General features: G+C 36.0%; 1 protein-coding gene across 3 annotated transcripts in view; it reads left to right on the top strand.

The window, feature by feature from the left end:
* ATR (ATR serine/threonine kinase) overlaps nt 1-14,144 on the top strand; it is a 91,736-nt gene that overhangs the window by 60,618 nt on the left and 16,974 nt on the right. For all 3 annotated transcript variants that reach the window (XM_059163874.1, XM_059163876.1, XM_059163877.1), the window contains 8 exons: nt 1,022-1,113; nt 1,549-1,726; nt 3,654-3,833; nt 4,277-4,436; nt 6,916-7,095; nt 10,985-11,127; nt 12,023-12,120; nt 13,064-13,296. In XM_059163874.1, the coding sequence (XP_059019857.1) occupies nt 1,022-1,113; nt 1,549-1,726; nt 3,654-3,833; nt 4,277-4,436; nt 6,916-7,095; nt 10,985-11,127; nt 12,023-12,120; nt 13,064-13,296 (1,264 nt within the window). The remainder of the gene's footprint in view (nt 1-1,021; nt 1,114-1,548; nt 1,727-3,653; nt 3,834-4,276; nt 4,437-6,915; nt 7,096-10,984; nt 11,128-12,022; nt 12,121-13,063; nt 13,297-14,144) is intronic.

Below are 14,144 nucleotides of genomic sequence, written 5' to 3' on the forward strand. Positions count from 1 at the left end.
ACCCAAATTTTAAAGTCACTAAAAATAGTTTAATAATATATATTTTACATAGCAAAATTTTGTATCTGTTATGCCATTGACACATCATTTGTAGATTTTTTTTTTTTAAGATTTTACTTATTTATTTTAGAGAGAGAGCACGCACAGAGAGAAATGGGAGGGGGGCAAGCAGATTCCTCATTGAGCAGGTAGCCTGTTAAGCCCTTGGCTCAATCACGGGACCCCAAGATCACGATATGAGCTGAAACCGAGTTGGACGCCCACCCAACTGAGCCACCCAGGTGCCCCCATTTTAACTTTCTTAAGCCCTTTTTACTGAGTGTCCTAGATACTCCCCAGTTGTCCCTGACCTACCCACGGGCTCCTATATTTTTGCCTTAAATTTAATTCAGCAGTCCCAAGTTCTGAGAATTCCTTACCTCTAAATGTGTATATATGCAGTTGACTCTTTTTCCTTCCTGCCCTTTGTAATTGTAAATTGTAAACTGCACTTTGTAATTATCCAGGCATCGATTTCTCTTCTAATATAGCACAATTTATTTTTTTATAAAGATTTTTTTCTAAGATTTTATTTATTTATTTGACAGAGAGAGACAGAGCAAGAAAGAAGACACAAGCAGGGGGAGGATGAGAGGGAGAAGCAGGTTTCCCGCTGAGCAGGAGCTCAATGTGGGTCTTAATTCCAGGACCCTGGGATCACGACCTGAGCCAAAGGCAGACACTTAATACCTGAGCCACCAAGGTGCTCCTATGTGGCACAATTTAATTTGTTAAGGAATGGCATATTTAAATGGCCCTGTTAGAAGTAATTATTGAAAAAAAATGTCTTGGGGGAATAGAAAGAATAAAAATTGGGGGTTATTTTGGATAGAGATAATTATTTTGTATCTAAGTACAAAATACAATATAATACAGTAAATAGAGCAATAAATAAATACAATAAATGGAGTTCTAAAACAATGAAAAAATCTCTAAATGCCACTTTAAATAAAGTTTATTTGATACTGGTTTCTCTTAATAGGTCTGAATGGACAGATGAATTAAACACATACAGAGTGGAAGCAGCTTGGAAATTGTCACAGTGGGATTTGGTGGAAAACTATTTGGCAGCAGGTAAAATTGCTTCTTATAATATAATATATTATATAATATAAGCAGTTTTGAAGATTTTTTTTTTATTTATTTGACAGACAGAGATGACAAATAGGCAGAGAGGCAGGCAAAGAGAGAGGAAGGAAAGCAGGCTTCCCACTAAGCGGAGAGACCAATCTGGGGCTCAATTCCAGGACCCGGGGATTATGACCTGAGCCGAAGGCAGAGGCTTTAACCCACTGAGCCATGAAGGCACCCAAGACAAACAATTTTAATATCCTATAAATATTCAGACTTAAGTAGCTAAGTAACATCTATAATTAATCTTTCAGCTTGTCTTATAATTGCCTTGTTCAGTTTTTCAAAGTATAATGAAACCATCTGTTTCAGTATTTCTGCTGACCATTTTACCAAATGAAATAAAGCTTGTTTAGGGGCTTTACGTTTATTTTTCAGATGGGAAATCTACAACATGGAGTGTCAGACTGGGACAGCTATTATTATCAGCCAAAAAAAGAGATATCACAGCTTTTTATGACACGCTGAAACTAGTGAGAGCAGAACAAATTGTACCTCTTTCAGCTGCAAGCTTTGAAAGAGGCTCTTACCAACGAGGATATGAATATATTGTGAGGTATATGCGGGGTTTCCATCTTTATATTCCTGGTGTATAACTTGTCTTCTGACACAGACTTGGAACATTTTGGCTAGTAAATAAGTGATAGTATATTTGGTATCCTGTGTATCTACACACAATGGCTCTTTTTTTTTTTTTTTTAAAGATTTTATTTATTTATTTGTCAGAGAGAGAGTGAGCGAGAGCGAGCATAGGCAGACAGAGTGGAAGGCAGAGTCAGAGGGAGAAGCAGGCTCCCTGCGGAGCAAAGAGCCCGATGTGGGACTCGATCCCAGGATGCTGGGATCATGACCTGAGCCGAAGGCAGCTGCTTAACCAACTGAGCCACCCAGGCGTCCCCACAATGGCTCTTTTATTCCTTTATCTCAAATCACCTTATATTTGTTTTGTTTTGTTTAGTTTTTTTTTTTTTTTTTAAAGATTTTATTTATTTATTTGACAGAGAGATTACAAGTAGGCAGAGAGGCAGGCAGAGAGAGAGAGGAGGAAGCAGGCTTGCTGCTGAGCAGAGAGCCCGATGCGGGACTCGATCCCAGGACCCTGAGATCATGACCTGAGCCAAGGCAGCAGCTTAACCCACTGAGCCACCCAGGCGCCCTGTTTTGTTTAGTTTTTAAGTAATCTCTATGCCCACCATGGGACTCGAACTCACAACCCTGAGATCAAGAGTCACATGCTGTACCAACTGAGCCACCCAGGTGCCCCCTCACCCTTTAGTTTTTAAAAAATATTCTAATACATATTACTTTCATTGGAAAGGGAATTATGAGAGACTTCTAAAAAATAAGAAAAATATTTTATATTCATCCTTTTGTAATGTCATATTGTACTTGCTCTGTAACTAACCTAAGCAGTGTAGACCTCTGTGCCCTGGCACTTTGGTGCTCAGTACTTGTTAGTTTCTTCTCCTTCTTATTTAGAAATGCATTTGACATTTTCCTCGCCAAAAATATAGGCATTATCTAGTAGAAAGGAAAATTAACTTTTAGAGGTAAGGAAGAAAATGAAAAACATTTCAGGTATGTTAGTTCACCTGAGGAAAATAATAAATGTTATAATTTAAAAAATACTTCAGAACATTTTTTTTTCTTTAATTTAGAAGAATTTACTGTAGTTTGTATTGGCCCCTTTGGTAGTAGCTTAATGAAACTGTAGATTGGACCACTGAGATTCTTTTCTGTAGCTGCTCAACTGTGTCCTTGAACACTGAGTCATAGACACTGAGTATTATAAATGGAAAAAAGGTAGTGTGTGTCATGAGTGTTTCCATCATTCTTAGAAAAAAATTGATCATTTCACATTTTTTTGCCAGCATCTACTATGTCTGGTCCTCTTGTAGATGCACCAGCAGTATATGCACATATTTCTTTTTATTATAATGGACCTATATATATATTTTTGTTGTTATATAGGTAATAAAATTTGATTTTCATACACTTGAATTTAGTTTTATATACTCTTCTCCAATTTAATTAATAGGGATTTGGGGACCATAGCAAACCACTAAACATTTGAATCAACATAAGTTGTGTTTTATATCCAATTTAAGTAGATAAAAATGTTACTGTTTATATACCAAGAATATATAATGGCTAAAGTTCTTCCAAAGAAAACCTCACATTTCAGATTCCCCTTTTTTTTTTTAAGATTTTATTTATTTGTTTGACGGATAGAGATGAGAAGGCAGGCAGAGAGAGCAGGGTGGAAAGGAGGCTCCCTGTTGAGCAGAGAGCCTGATGCGCGCAGCTCAGTCCCAGGACCCTGGGGCTCATGACTTGAGCCGAAGGCAGAGGCATAACCTACTGAGCCACCCAGATGCCCTCACATTTCAGATTCTTCATGGCTAATTTGAGTGTTTACTTTGTATATGAGATTAATAGGCTGAATATGATAACATTTTAACATGGGCTCTATCTGTCTCCAGGTTGCATATGTTGTGTGAGTTGGAGCATAGCATCAGACCACTTTTTCACCAGTTGCCAGGTGACAGTTCTCAAGAAGATTCTCTAAACTGGGTAGCTCGACTAGAAATGACCCAGAATTCCTACAGAGCCAAAGAGCCCATCCTGGCTCTCCGGAGAGCTTTATTAAGTCTCAACAAAAGGTTTTTCATATTTCTTTTTTTTTTTTGCATGTCAGTAATCATGAATTTCTATTATATTTATATTTGCATATTACTTGGAAGTATTTATCTTTCTTAATTTTTTCTCCAATATATATTTTTCTGTTATAATTTGTCAAAGCAATACTGTGTAAGTTGAAATGAACCTAGAGCTTGAAAATTACTTTCATATGCAGTGTATCATTTTTATTGTAAAAATATCTGGGAGAGATACAGATACAAGTCAGTATTAGAGTTTTCATAGACTTATTACTGAAAAAATTAAACACGCTAAGAAAATTAAAATCAGTTTTTTAACCAATTAATCTTCTTTGATTTCTTTGAAATAGTAATTGAGAAGGTTCCATGTTAGGAAGAGATATTTTTAGTTAAATTGTTGAATATACTTAATGCTCTTTCCCCCTGTTTTTGTCACATTCATATAGACCAGATTACAATGAAATGGTTGGAGAATGCTGGCTACAGAGTGCCAGAGTAGCTAGAAAAGCCGGTCACCACCAGACAGCCTACAATGCTCTCCTTAATGCTGGAGAATCACGACTTGCCGAACTGTATGTCGAAAGGGCAAAGTGGCTATGGTCCAAGGTAATGGCCAAGAGAACGTCCTCATGTATATGTATTCTATTGTAGATTATCGCTAATCCACATTAAGAGTCATTTTCTGTCGTCTTTTATCATTCTACCATAATTCTACCATAAGAAGAAACTATTCCTTCTTTCCTGAAGTTCCTAAATGTCTTTCCATTTCAAGTTGAAAGTGCAGTTCTTTCAGTTTTCATCTCTTTTCCTTTTTTTTTCCCCTTGAGGGAAGCAGCCAATTTTTACTTTGCTTTTACCTCCCATATATATACGTGGAGCACATAGTAGGCACTCAAAAAATATTTCTTAAATGAAAATAACATTGTTCACTACCAACATCCTTGGTAGATAATTAGTCCACTTGTATTGTCAAGATTAATTTCTGATCTAGCCTATCAGAAAAGACTTAGTATAAGAAAAAAAGTTCCTAGCCATTCCTAGGTTGAAGCAATAGTAATGAAAAGGAGGCTTTTTGAGTATCTGAACTACTTGCAAAGATTATGCGCTAGATTTAAATTGTTATTACTTACATATCTCCTTATGCTTGCAACCAGTCTAGAATTAGTTGTAAGCATTGCATGTTCTGAAGTTGACATTTAGCAGCTACAGCTGGTTCCATCTGTGATTACGGAGGCAAAAATAATGATTCAGCCTATACTTGTCAGAAGCTGGTCGTTTTCTGAGCTAGTACTAGTCTATGTATTGTAATACCTTAAATTCAATGTGTTCAAAATGCAGTTGATGATTTACCATTCAATAACTGCTTCTCCTATATTCTTTGTTTTTCTAAATAGAATTCTTTGTATCCTCTCATCTAAGACACAAATCTAGGCATCATTTTGAACTTCTTCCTCTCCCTCATTTCCACCTGCAGGTGGAGACTAAATTTTCCTTCGAAATATCTTTTGATTTTTTTTCTTCAAGTAAACTCTACCTCCAACCTGAATCTCAAACTCACAACCCTGAGATCAAGAGTTGCAGGCTTGGGGTGCCTGGGTGACTCAGCTGGTTAATCTTCTGACTCTTGATTTTAGCTCAGATCATGATCTCATGATCTCAGGGTTGTGAGATAGAACCTCACACACACTCTCTTTAAAGAAAAAAAAAGAGTTCCATGCCCTACCAACTGAGCCACCTAGGCACCCCATCTTTTGATATTTTGATACAAACTTCAAGTTATAAAATAAATAAGTCATAGTATACTGTACAGCATAGTAACTGTAGTTAATAATGACTTATTGCATATTTGAAAGTTAAAAAGAAAACATCTTTTGAGTCTTCTCTTACTTATCTGTGCTTTCATTCATGCTCTTAGCATTTATAGCCTCTAATAATATTAATAGCCTTTTTATTTCAGTCTCCCTATTTCTCTATGCACATGACTCTAGTTTGTGATCTTTTTAAAATGCACATTGAATTATGTAGCTCCTCTTATTAAAATTTTTTGAAGTATTCTTCATCCCTTTATGTTGAAGTCTGAACTCTAGAAAGTATACAAGGCTTTTTCTGATTGAGTTCCAGTCCACCTCTTCAGCTTCATGTATCACTCACTACCTCAAATCCTTTGGGCTTTAGCTAAAATTCACCTTTTCCAAGTAGACTTATTATTCCTTTTTTTTTTTTCCTTAACCCTGAGATCAAGACGTGAGCTAAGATTGAGAGTTAGATGCTTAACGGACTGAGCTACCGAGGTGCTCCAAATTATTACTTCTTTTTTTTTTTTTAAAGATTTTATTTATTCATTTTACAGACAGAGATCACAAGTAGGCAGAGAAGCAGGCAGAGAGAGAGAGGGAAACAGGATCCCTGCTGAGCAGAGAGCCCGATGTGGGGCTCTATCCCAGGACCTTGAGATCATGACCTGAGCCGAAGGCAGAGGTTTTAACCCACTGAGCCATCTAGGCACCCCAAATTGTTACTTCTTTTACCAAGAATGTCCTTCCCTGAATTCACTCACTTCCAGGAAGATTGCTACTCATTCTTTAAAACCTAATTCAAATTTTTCTCATTTGGTAACTTTTCCTGAATGCTGTTCTCCTTCATTTTTCTTTATCTTCACATAGATTTAGGGGATTCCCTTCTCTGTCCTTAGTAATACCTATATATTTTCCTCTGTTAATAGTTTTTAAACGTTGTATTGCTGTTTTACATTATCTGTTTCCTCACTTGATTATGAACTTTATTAAGACAGAAATTTTGATTTATTCATGTTTGTTTAGCCCCAGTCATCTATATATATCTTCAGTTCCTTGTACTTCTATTGACCATAAAAATGAGTGAATAGATGAATGAATATGAGTTCTCTATGAAATGAAGCAATGCTTCCTTTTTAAGATTTTACTTTCGTAGGAGGGAAATGAGAGATGAACATGAAATTAAAAAATTTATACATAAAACATACTTAATGAACTTCAAGTACTAATGACTTTGTTTTTCAGAAAACAGAAATATCTTAAAAGGCTTGTTGTTGCCATTTTCCTTTTAGGGTGATGTTCATCAGGCACTAATTGTTCTTCAGAAGGGTGTTGAATTGTGTTTTCCTGAAAATAAAACACCAACTGAGAGTAAGAACATGTTAATCCATGGCCGAGCTATGCTACTAGTGGGCCGATTTATGGAAGAAACAGCTAACTTTGAAAGCAATGCAGTTATGAAAAAATATAAGGCAAGTACATGTATAATGCAGTTTCATTAAGAACTCAATCTTTTTTTTTTTAATTTTGAAAATGTATAAAATGATTTTATTTTATTTCTTTTTAAAGATTTTATTTATTTATTTGACAGAGAGAGCACACAAGCAGGGGGAGCAGCAGGCAACGGGAGAGGGAAAAGCAGGCTCTTGGCCAAGCAGGGAGCCATATATGGGGCTCCATCCCAGGAATCTGGGATCATGACCTGAACCAAAGGCAGACACTTATCCAACTGAGCTACCCAGGTGCCTCAGAAAAATGTATAAAATGATTTTAAAGTCCATATGGAAGAACACATGTATAAAAATAGCCAGGAGGGCGCCTGGGTGGCTCAGTGGGTTAAGCCGCTGCCTTCGGCTCAGGTCATGATCTCAGGGTCCTGGGATCGAGTCCCACATCGGGCTCTCTGCTCAGCAGGGAGCCTGCTTCCTCCTCTCTCTCTGCCTGTCTCTCTGCCTACTTGTGATCTCTGTCTGTCAAATAAATAAATAAAATCTTAAAAAAAAAAAAATAGCCAGGAAACTTTTTTACTTTTTAATATGTGGAGAACATAATAAGAATTAACACAAAGGAAATACACTCAAGAAACCACCACCCAGGTCAAAAAGTAGAACATTATTAACACTCTAGGATCCACCCTTTCACCCTCCTCAAAGTTAACCATACTGTATTCTGAAATTTTTTAAAGAAACACAATGCATACCTTCCTTACTAAGTATTAAACTTTACATGAATGGTGTTATAAGGGAGATACTTCCTAATAACCCATAAGTCAAAGAAGAAGTTGCAGTGGAAATTGAGAAGTTATCTGTAATGATAAAATAATTATAATAAACTGAATGATAATAAAATCTGACATAACAAAATCTGTAGGATGGGGGTCGCATCTGACTGGCTCAGTTGGAAAAGCATATGATTCTTGATGTTGGGATTATGAGTTCAAGCCCCATATTGGGTGTAGAGATTTCTAAAAACAATTAAAACTTTTTAAAAAAGTCCTGTAGAATTTGGGTAAAGCCATTCTTTAAAAGAATATAAAATTTTTATTTATGTGTTAGAGGAAAATAAAGCCCCAAAATTAATGAGCTAAGTATTCATCTTAAGGAGTTAGGAAAGGAACTAAAAAAGAGCAGAAGTGAAAACAAAGAATGTAGAAGCTCAGAAATAAAGTAAGAGCAGATGACTTTTAGAATTTGTGAGGCAAAGTGAGAAAAAGGAGTTCAACAGAGACAGTTCCAGATCTGTGCAGAAATCCCACTGCATCTTTGGCCTAATTCTGAGCTATGCAGGCAGAACTCAACTCTCTGTGAGGCCTGGCTGGAAACAATTATCAGGGAAAGAACAGTGACCTGGGGGTTGAGAATTGGGAGTGCTATAAAAAGAATAATTTCCAGGGTGTCTGGGTGGCTCAGTCATTAAGCGTTGCTTTCAGCTCAGGTCATGATCCCAGATCCTGACATTGAGCCCTGTATCGGGCTCCCTCCTCAGTGGGGAGCCTGCTTCTCCCACTCCCCCTTCTTGTGTTCCCTCTCTCACTGTCTCTCTCTCTCTGTCAAATAAGTAGATAAAGTCTTTTAAAAAAAAGAAGAACAGCAACAACAGCAACAATTTCCAGAGCTTACATAGGATTGAGAATCATTCAGCATTCTATCAGCTAGGCAAGAGGCATCATTGCATACATGATATATAGAAACTCTCAAAGGGCGACACCTTAGAAATGGGTTTATTTAGCCCGAGACTAAAGGCTTCTCTACGTCCATCCTAAAAAAGCATCAATACATTAAAAGGATTAAGCTCATTTGCAAATAACATTACTGCCTACCCAATCAAAGTCTGCCACTCTTTAAAGGAAAATAACAAAATCTAAAACTCAACAACATAAAATGATCTATGTCTGGCATCCAGTAAAAAAAATCACTCGATATGTAAAAGAGAGAATTTATGAGCCATACACAAAGAAATGTCAGTCAATAGCAATAGGCCCAGATATGTTAGAGATGATGGAATGGGCAGAAAATGACTTTAAAACACCTGTCATAAATATGTTTTAGATAAGGACTTTAAAATTACTGCCATAGGGGTGCCCGGGTGGCTCAGTTGATTGAGCATTTGCCTTCAGCTCAGGTCATGATTCCAGGATCCTGGGATCAACTCTGCATCTGGCTCCTGCTCACCAGGAATCCCGCTTCTCCCTCTCCCTCTGCCAGCCACTGCCCTTGCTTGTGCTCTCTCCCTCACCCTCTCCATTAAATAAGTAAATAAAATCTTTTTATAAATAAATAAATAAAATCACTACCATAAATTTGCTTAAGCCTAGAGGAAAACATGACAGTGTTGAGAGAAATGGAAGATATCTAGACAAACAAAAGATCTAGATGTGATAATTGATCAAACTATAAGATTTGTGTATTTTTCTGTATGTAAATTTTATTTTCCAAAATAAATATTAAAGACTTAAACCAGAAAAGAAGAAAGGAGGAGACAGGTAAGAGGAAAGGAGGGTAAAATGATGGTAAACCAGCCCGAGAAATACTTTTTAAAAGAAATTTTAATATGTTGCCTTATTCCCTTTGCTTCTATGACTAGATGGGGGAGGGATGCTGTGCCTGGTTGGGCATATGAATTCAGCATCTGTTCCATATATCTAGTCATGTCATTCTCTCCTCCCTCTGCAGACAGGGTGCTGTCTGTATATTTGCAGGATTAGGTTCAGGGAAAACTCAAGATCTCATTTATGTTCCTAGTTCAAACTATGTTCTCATACTTGCTTGAATTAAGAGTAGAACCTCATTTAAAAAAAAAAATTTTTTTTAAGATTTTATTTGTTTGACAGAGAGAGACATGCAAGAGAGGATAACAGAAGCAGGGGGAGTGGGAGAGGGAGAAACAGTGTTTCCGCCAAGCAGGGAGGCCGATGCAGGGCTCAATCCCAGGACGCTGGGATCATGACCTGAGTGGAAGGCAGATGCTCAATGACTGAGCCACCCAGACACCCCTCAAAAATTTTTTTGATAGTCTGCCATTCTGTATGTTTTGTTTCCATCACATTTCAAATAGTATTGTTTTTAAAATAAATACACAAATACTTAAAAGGCAGGGAAAGGGAAAGGAAATGAACAGGGGACAGAGTAGAAATGGCCAGAAAGGTAGGAGAAAACTTGGAAGATTGTGGCCTCACTAAAGCCAAGAGAAGAAAGTATTTCAAAGAGTAAGTGGTGTGAACAACAGAAACAGATGCTGAAGAGAGTTCAAATGAGATCAGAACTGGGAAGGATCTTTTAGATGCAAGGTGTTGCTTTTGGGGAATGCCAAAGACCGAAACCATGAAATAGTTTGAAGAGTGAATGAGAGATGAATTCTTAGAAACCTGATTTTAAAGGAGTTGGGAGGAAGGGCAATAACCCATGAAAGATCTTGGGAAAAAATACAGTGTAATTTTTTTAACCATATTTTTATGCTCCTAAAGCCCTATCCTCAGAGCTTTGATATTTTCCTTTCACAGAGATCTTTTTGATAATAAAAACATACATATAAATACTTTCATAGAATACTTTAGTCAATCTGGAAATTATTTTGATGACATATAATGTAGCAATATAAATGGAGTTTTCTTTCCTTAAATAGCTAATTATCCCAACACTGTTTCATGTTGGCCAGTGGACAACTCACTAGAACCAACCAGCCATCCCGAGAAAACCTTTCTAAGATAATTCTTTATCTAAATGAAAGAATCACTCTGCCTTTGACTTTGCTCTGCTTACATGTGGCTCTTATACTTTTTGATCCCTAATCATCTATTCATACTTTATTTCCCAGTATAGTATAGGGTTTTCTTAGGTGAGTATCTGGTGTTGTCTTTTATAGGATGTGACCTTATTTCTGCCAGAGTGGGAGGATGGGCATTTTTACCTTGCCAAGTACTATGACAAATTGATGCCCATGGTCACAGACAACAAAATGGAAAAGCAAGGTGATCTCATTCGGTATATAGTTCTTCATTTTGGCAGGTAAGTGTGAGAACTGATATGTGCTGATGAAATATGTAAAACAGACTCTTGATCTTGAACTGTTTTCACAGATTTTAGCATATTCAGGATGTTTTCTGCTTTACCACTGATTCAGTCTTTAACCTTAGATTAGATATTAAGTTTTTCTTTATATCAATCTTTATTCCTTTTAAAAAATAATTTATTAATAGAAAAAGTAAGGTGCATTTATATTTTTAAATTCAGTAGTACCAATATTATACAATGAAAATTAATTGTCCTTCCCATTCCAGACCCTAATCTCCTGAGTCCCCCCTATAAAATTCCAGAAGACCCTAAATATAATATATTTATTGGTTATAATTACCAGTGGAATGTCTCCTTTCTGCCCATTCTGCTAAGAAATACTATATATGAAAATACTTTTGACATTAGACTTCTAGAAAGAGCTTATCTCTTAGACTAGGTAACAGGTAAAATACAACTTGATTTTATATATTAGTGTATTATAATTACATAGCATATTATCTCATGCCTGTTTATATTTTCACATATTATTTCCTAAGAAGTAATAATGACATTCCACTCATTCTTTTTAAGATTTTGTTTATTTGAGAGAGCAAGTGAGCATATGAGCACGGGAGGGAGGGGCAGGAGGAGAAGCAAGCTGAGCAAGGAGTCTAATGCTCAGGACCAATCCCAGGACCCCGAGATCATGACCTGAGCCAAAGGCAGACACTTAACCAACTGAGCCACCCAGGTGCCCCATGTCAAGGATACTTTTGGATAATTATTTGATCTTGCACAAACATTTTCTGTTTATATCTGTCAAGTGATAGTTTAAGTCTTTACATTTTAACTCTTATAATGTAAAAAAGAGCACTATGTTAATAGCATTTTTTCTATATAATTGCAGATCTCTTCAATATGGAAACCAATTCATATATCAGTCAATGCCACGAATGTTATCACTATGGCTTGATTTTGGTGCTAAAGCATATGAATGGGAAAAAGGTATAATTTTTTATGTAAAAGTTTTAAGGGATAAGAAAAAAAAATTTTTTTTTAAAGATTTTATTTATTTATTTGACAGACAGAGATCACAAGTAGGCAGAGAGGCAGGCTGAAAGAGAGAGGAAGAAGCAGGCAAAGAGCCCGATGTGGGACTCGATCCCAGGACCCTGGGATCATGACCTGAGCCGAAGGCAGCGGCCCAACCTACTGAGCCACCCAGGCGCCCCAGGGATAAGAAAAATTTTAACTTTGGTATAAAGTCACATTGGCTTGACAGTCTAACTTAAAAAAGCTAGGAATGAGTTTGATAATTTAAATTGAATATAAATGTGAGCAAGAATATTAACAAAGAGGAGAAACACTGAACACATAGACATAAGTTGTTGCAGTTCAAGGCTGCAAATGAGAATCTACTTAATCCTTCCTGAACCTAATACATATTGAGAGATACTAGTTTAAGCCAAATAATTTACCATAAAAGTTATAGTGGAGTGAGACTTGTTCTGTGTTTCTAGTGAAAATTAATAGCCCTTGAGTTTTTTAATGGCCTGAAATATGTTTTCCTATTTAGACAAAGACAACTATGTTCACAAATTGGCAAGTGATCTAGTTTTAGGTGTGGGAATAACATATATTGTAAGCCTTTTTTTTTTTTTTTTAAGATTTTATTTATTTATTTGGCAGCCAAGAGATCACAAGTAGGCAGAGAGGCAGGCAGAGAGAGAGAGAGAGGGAGAAGCAGGCTCCCTGCCGAGCAGAGAGCCCTACGCGGGGCTCAATCCCAGGACTGTGGTATCATGACCTGAGCCGAAGGCAGAGGCCTTACCCCACTGAGCCACCCAGGCACTCCTTGTAAAGCCTTTTTTAAAACAAAAATTTTCTTCTGTAAAATGAACTGATACACTGTTTTTTTCTTGTTTTTTTAACTTTGATTTTTTTCCAGCTGGCCGTTCTGATCGTGTACAAATGAGAAATGATTTAGCTAAAATAAACAAGGTTATCACAGAGCACACAAATCACTTAGCACCGTATCAGTTTTTGACTGCTTTTTCACAGTTGATCTCCCGAATTTGTCATTCTCACGATGAAGTTTTTGTTGTCTTGATGGAAATTATAGCTAAAGTATTTCTAGCCTATCCCCAACAAGCAATGTGGATGATGACAGCTGTGTCAAAGGTAATCTAGTAATCACAGTAGTGTCTTTTTCCATTTTATATGGCATTGATTATTTAATGCTAATATGAAGATGCAAGTTCCAATGTTTCTTAGATTAGTAGCAAAACATAAGTTTTAAATATTTGAAAACAAGAGAAATTAAAGCATTATGTATCATGTTAAAATTCAGAAATATTCACCATATCAAATGAAAGGACTAAAATGTTAAGGTCAAAGAATTCAGTATGTTTTTTCTCTATGAAGTCAAATAAACTGTTAGTGCTTGGTATAAAATGTTAGCCTATTTTTTCAAAGTGTTTTATCCAAGCTATGAATTTAAGCTATTAATAATAGAAAACTTTATTGCATTATTAATGGGTATTTATAAGATGGTAAATATATTTAATTATAAATATTTTAGAGAATTTGGAAAATGCACAGGTATAAAAAGGAAAATTAAAATTCACTAATACTATTAATATTCTTCTGTATTTTTGTATGTGTATTTTCTATGCATATTTTAATGCTAAGTTTGGATTATAGAGATATATAATTTGCTATATTTCACCTAACATTTTTACCATAGCATGTTCCTATGCATGAAATATTCTCTGAAGACACAGTTTTAATAATTATATAAAGTTCTATGGTAGTTAGCTTATAATTATTTTCTATAATTTATTTAACTGCTCTATTTCCATTGTTTTGCTCTTATAATAAATATATCTAGATACATATATATCTAGATACATATATATTTATACTTATTTCTCATTATTCCACCAAGATAGAATGTAAGAAGAGAACTCATGAAGTCATAGGATAACAGCATTTTTGTGGTTGTTGATAGCATTGCCAAATTGATTCCC

Source organism: Mustela lutreola, chromosome 2 (assembly GCF_030435805.1).
Source record: "Mustela lutreola isolate mMusLut2 chromosome 2, mMusLut2.pri, whole genome shotgun sequence".
NCBI lineage: Eukaryota > Metazoa > Chordata > Mammalia > Carnivora > Mustelidae > Mustela > Mustela lutreola.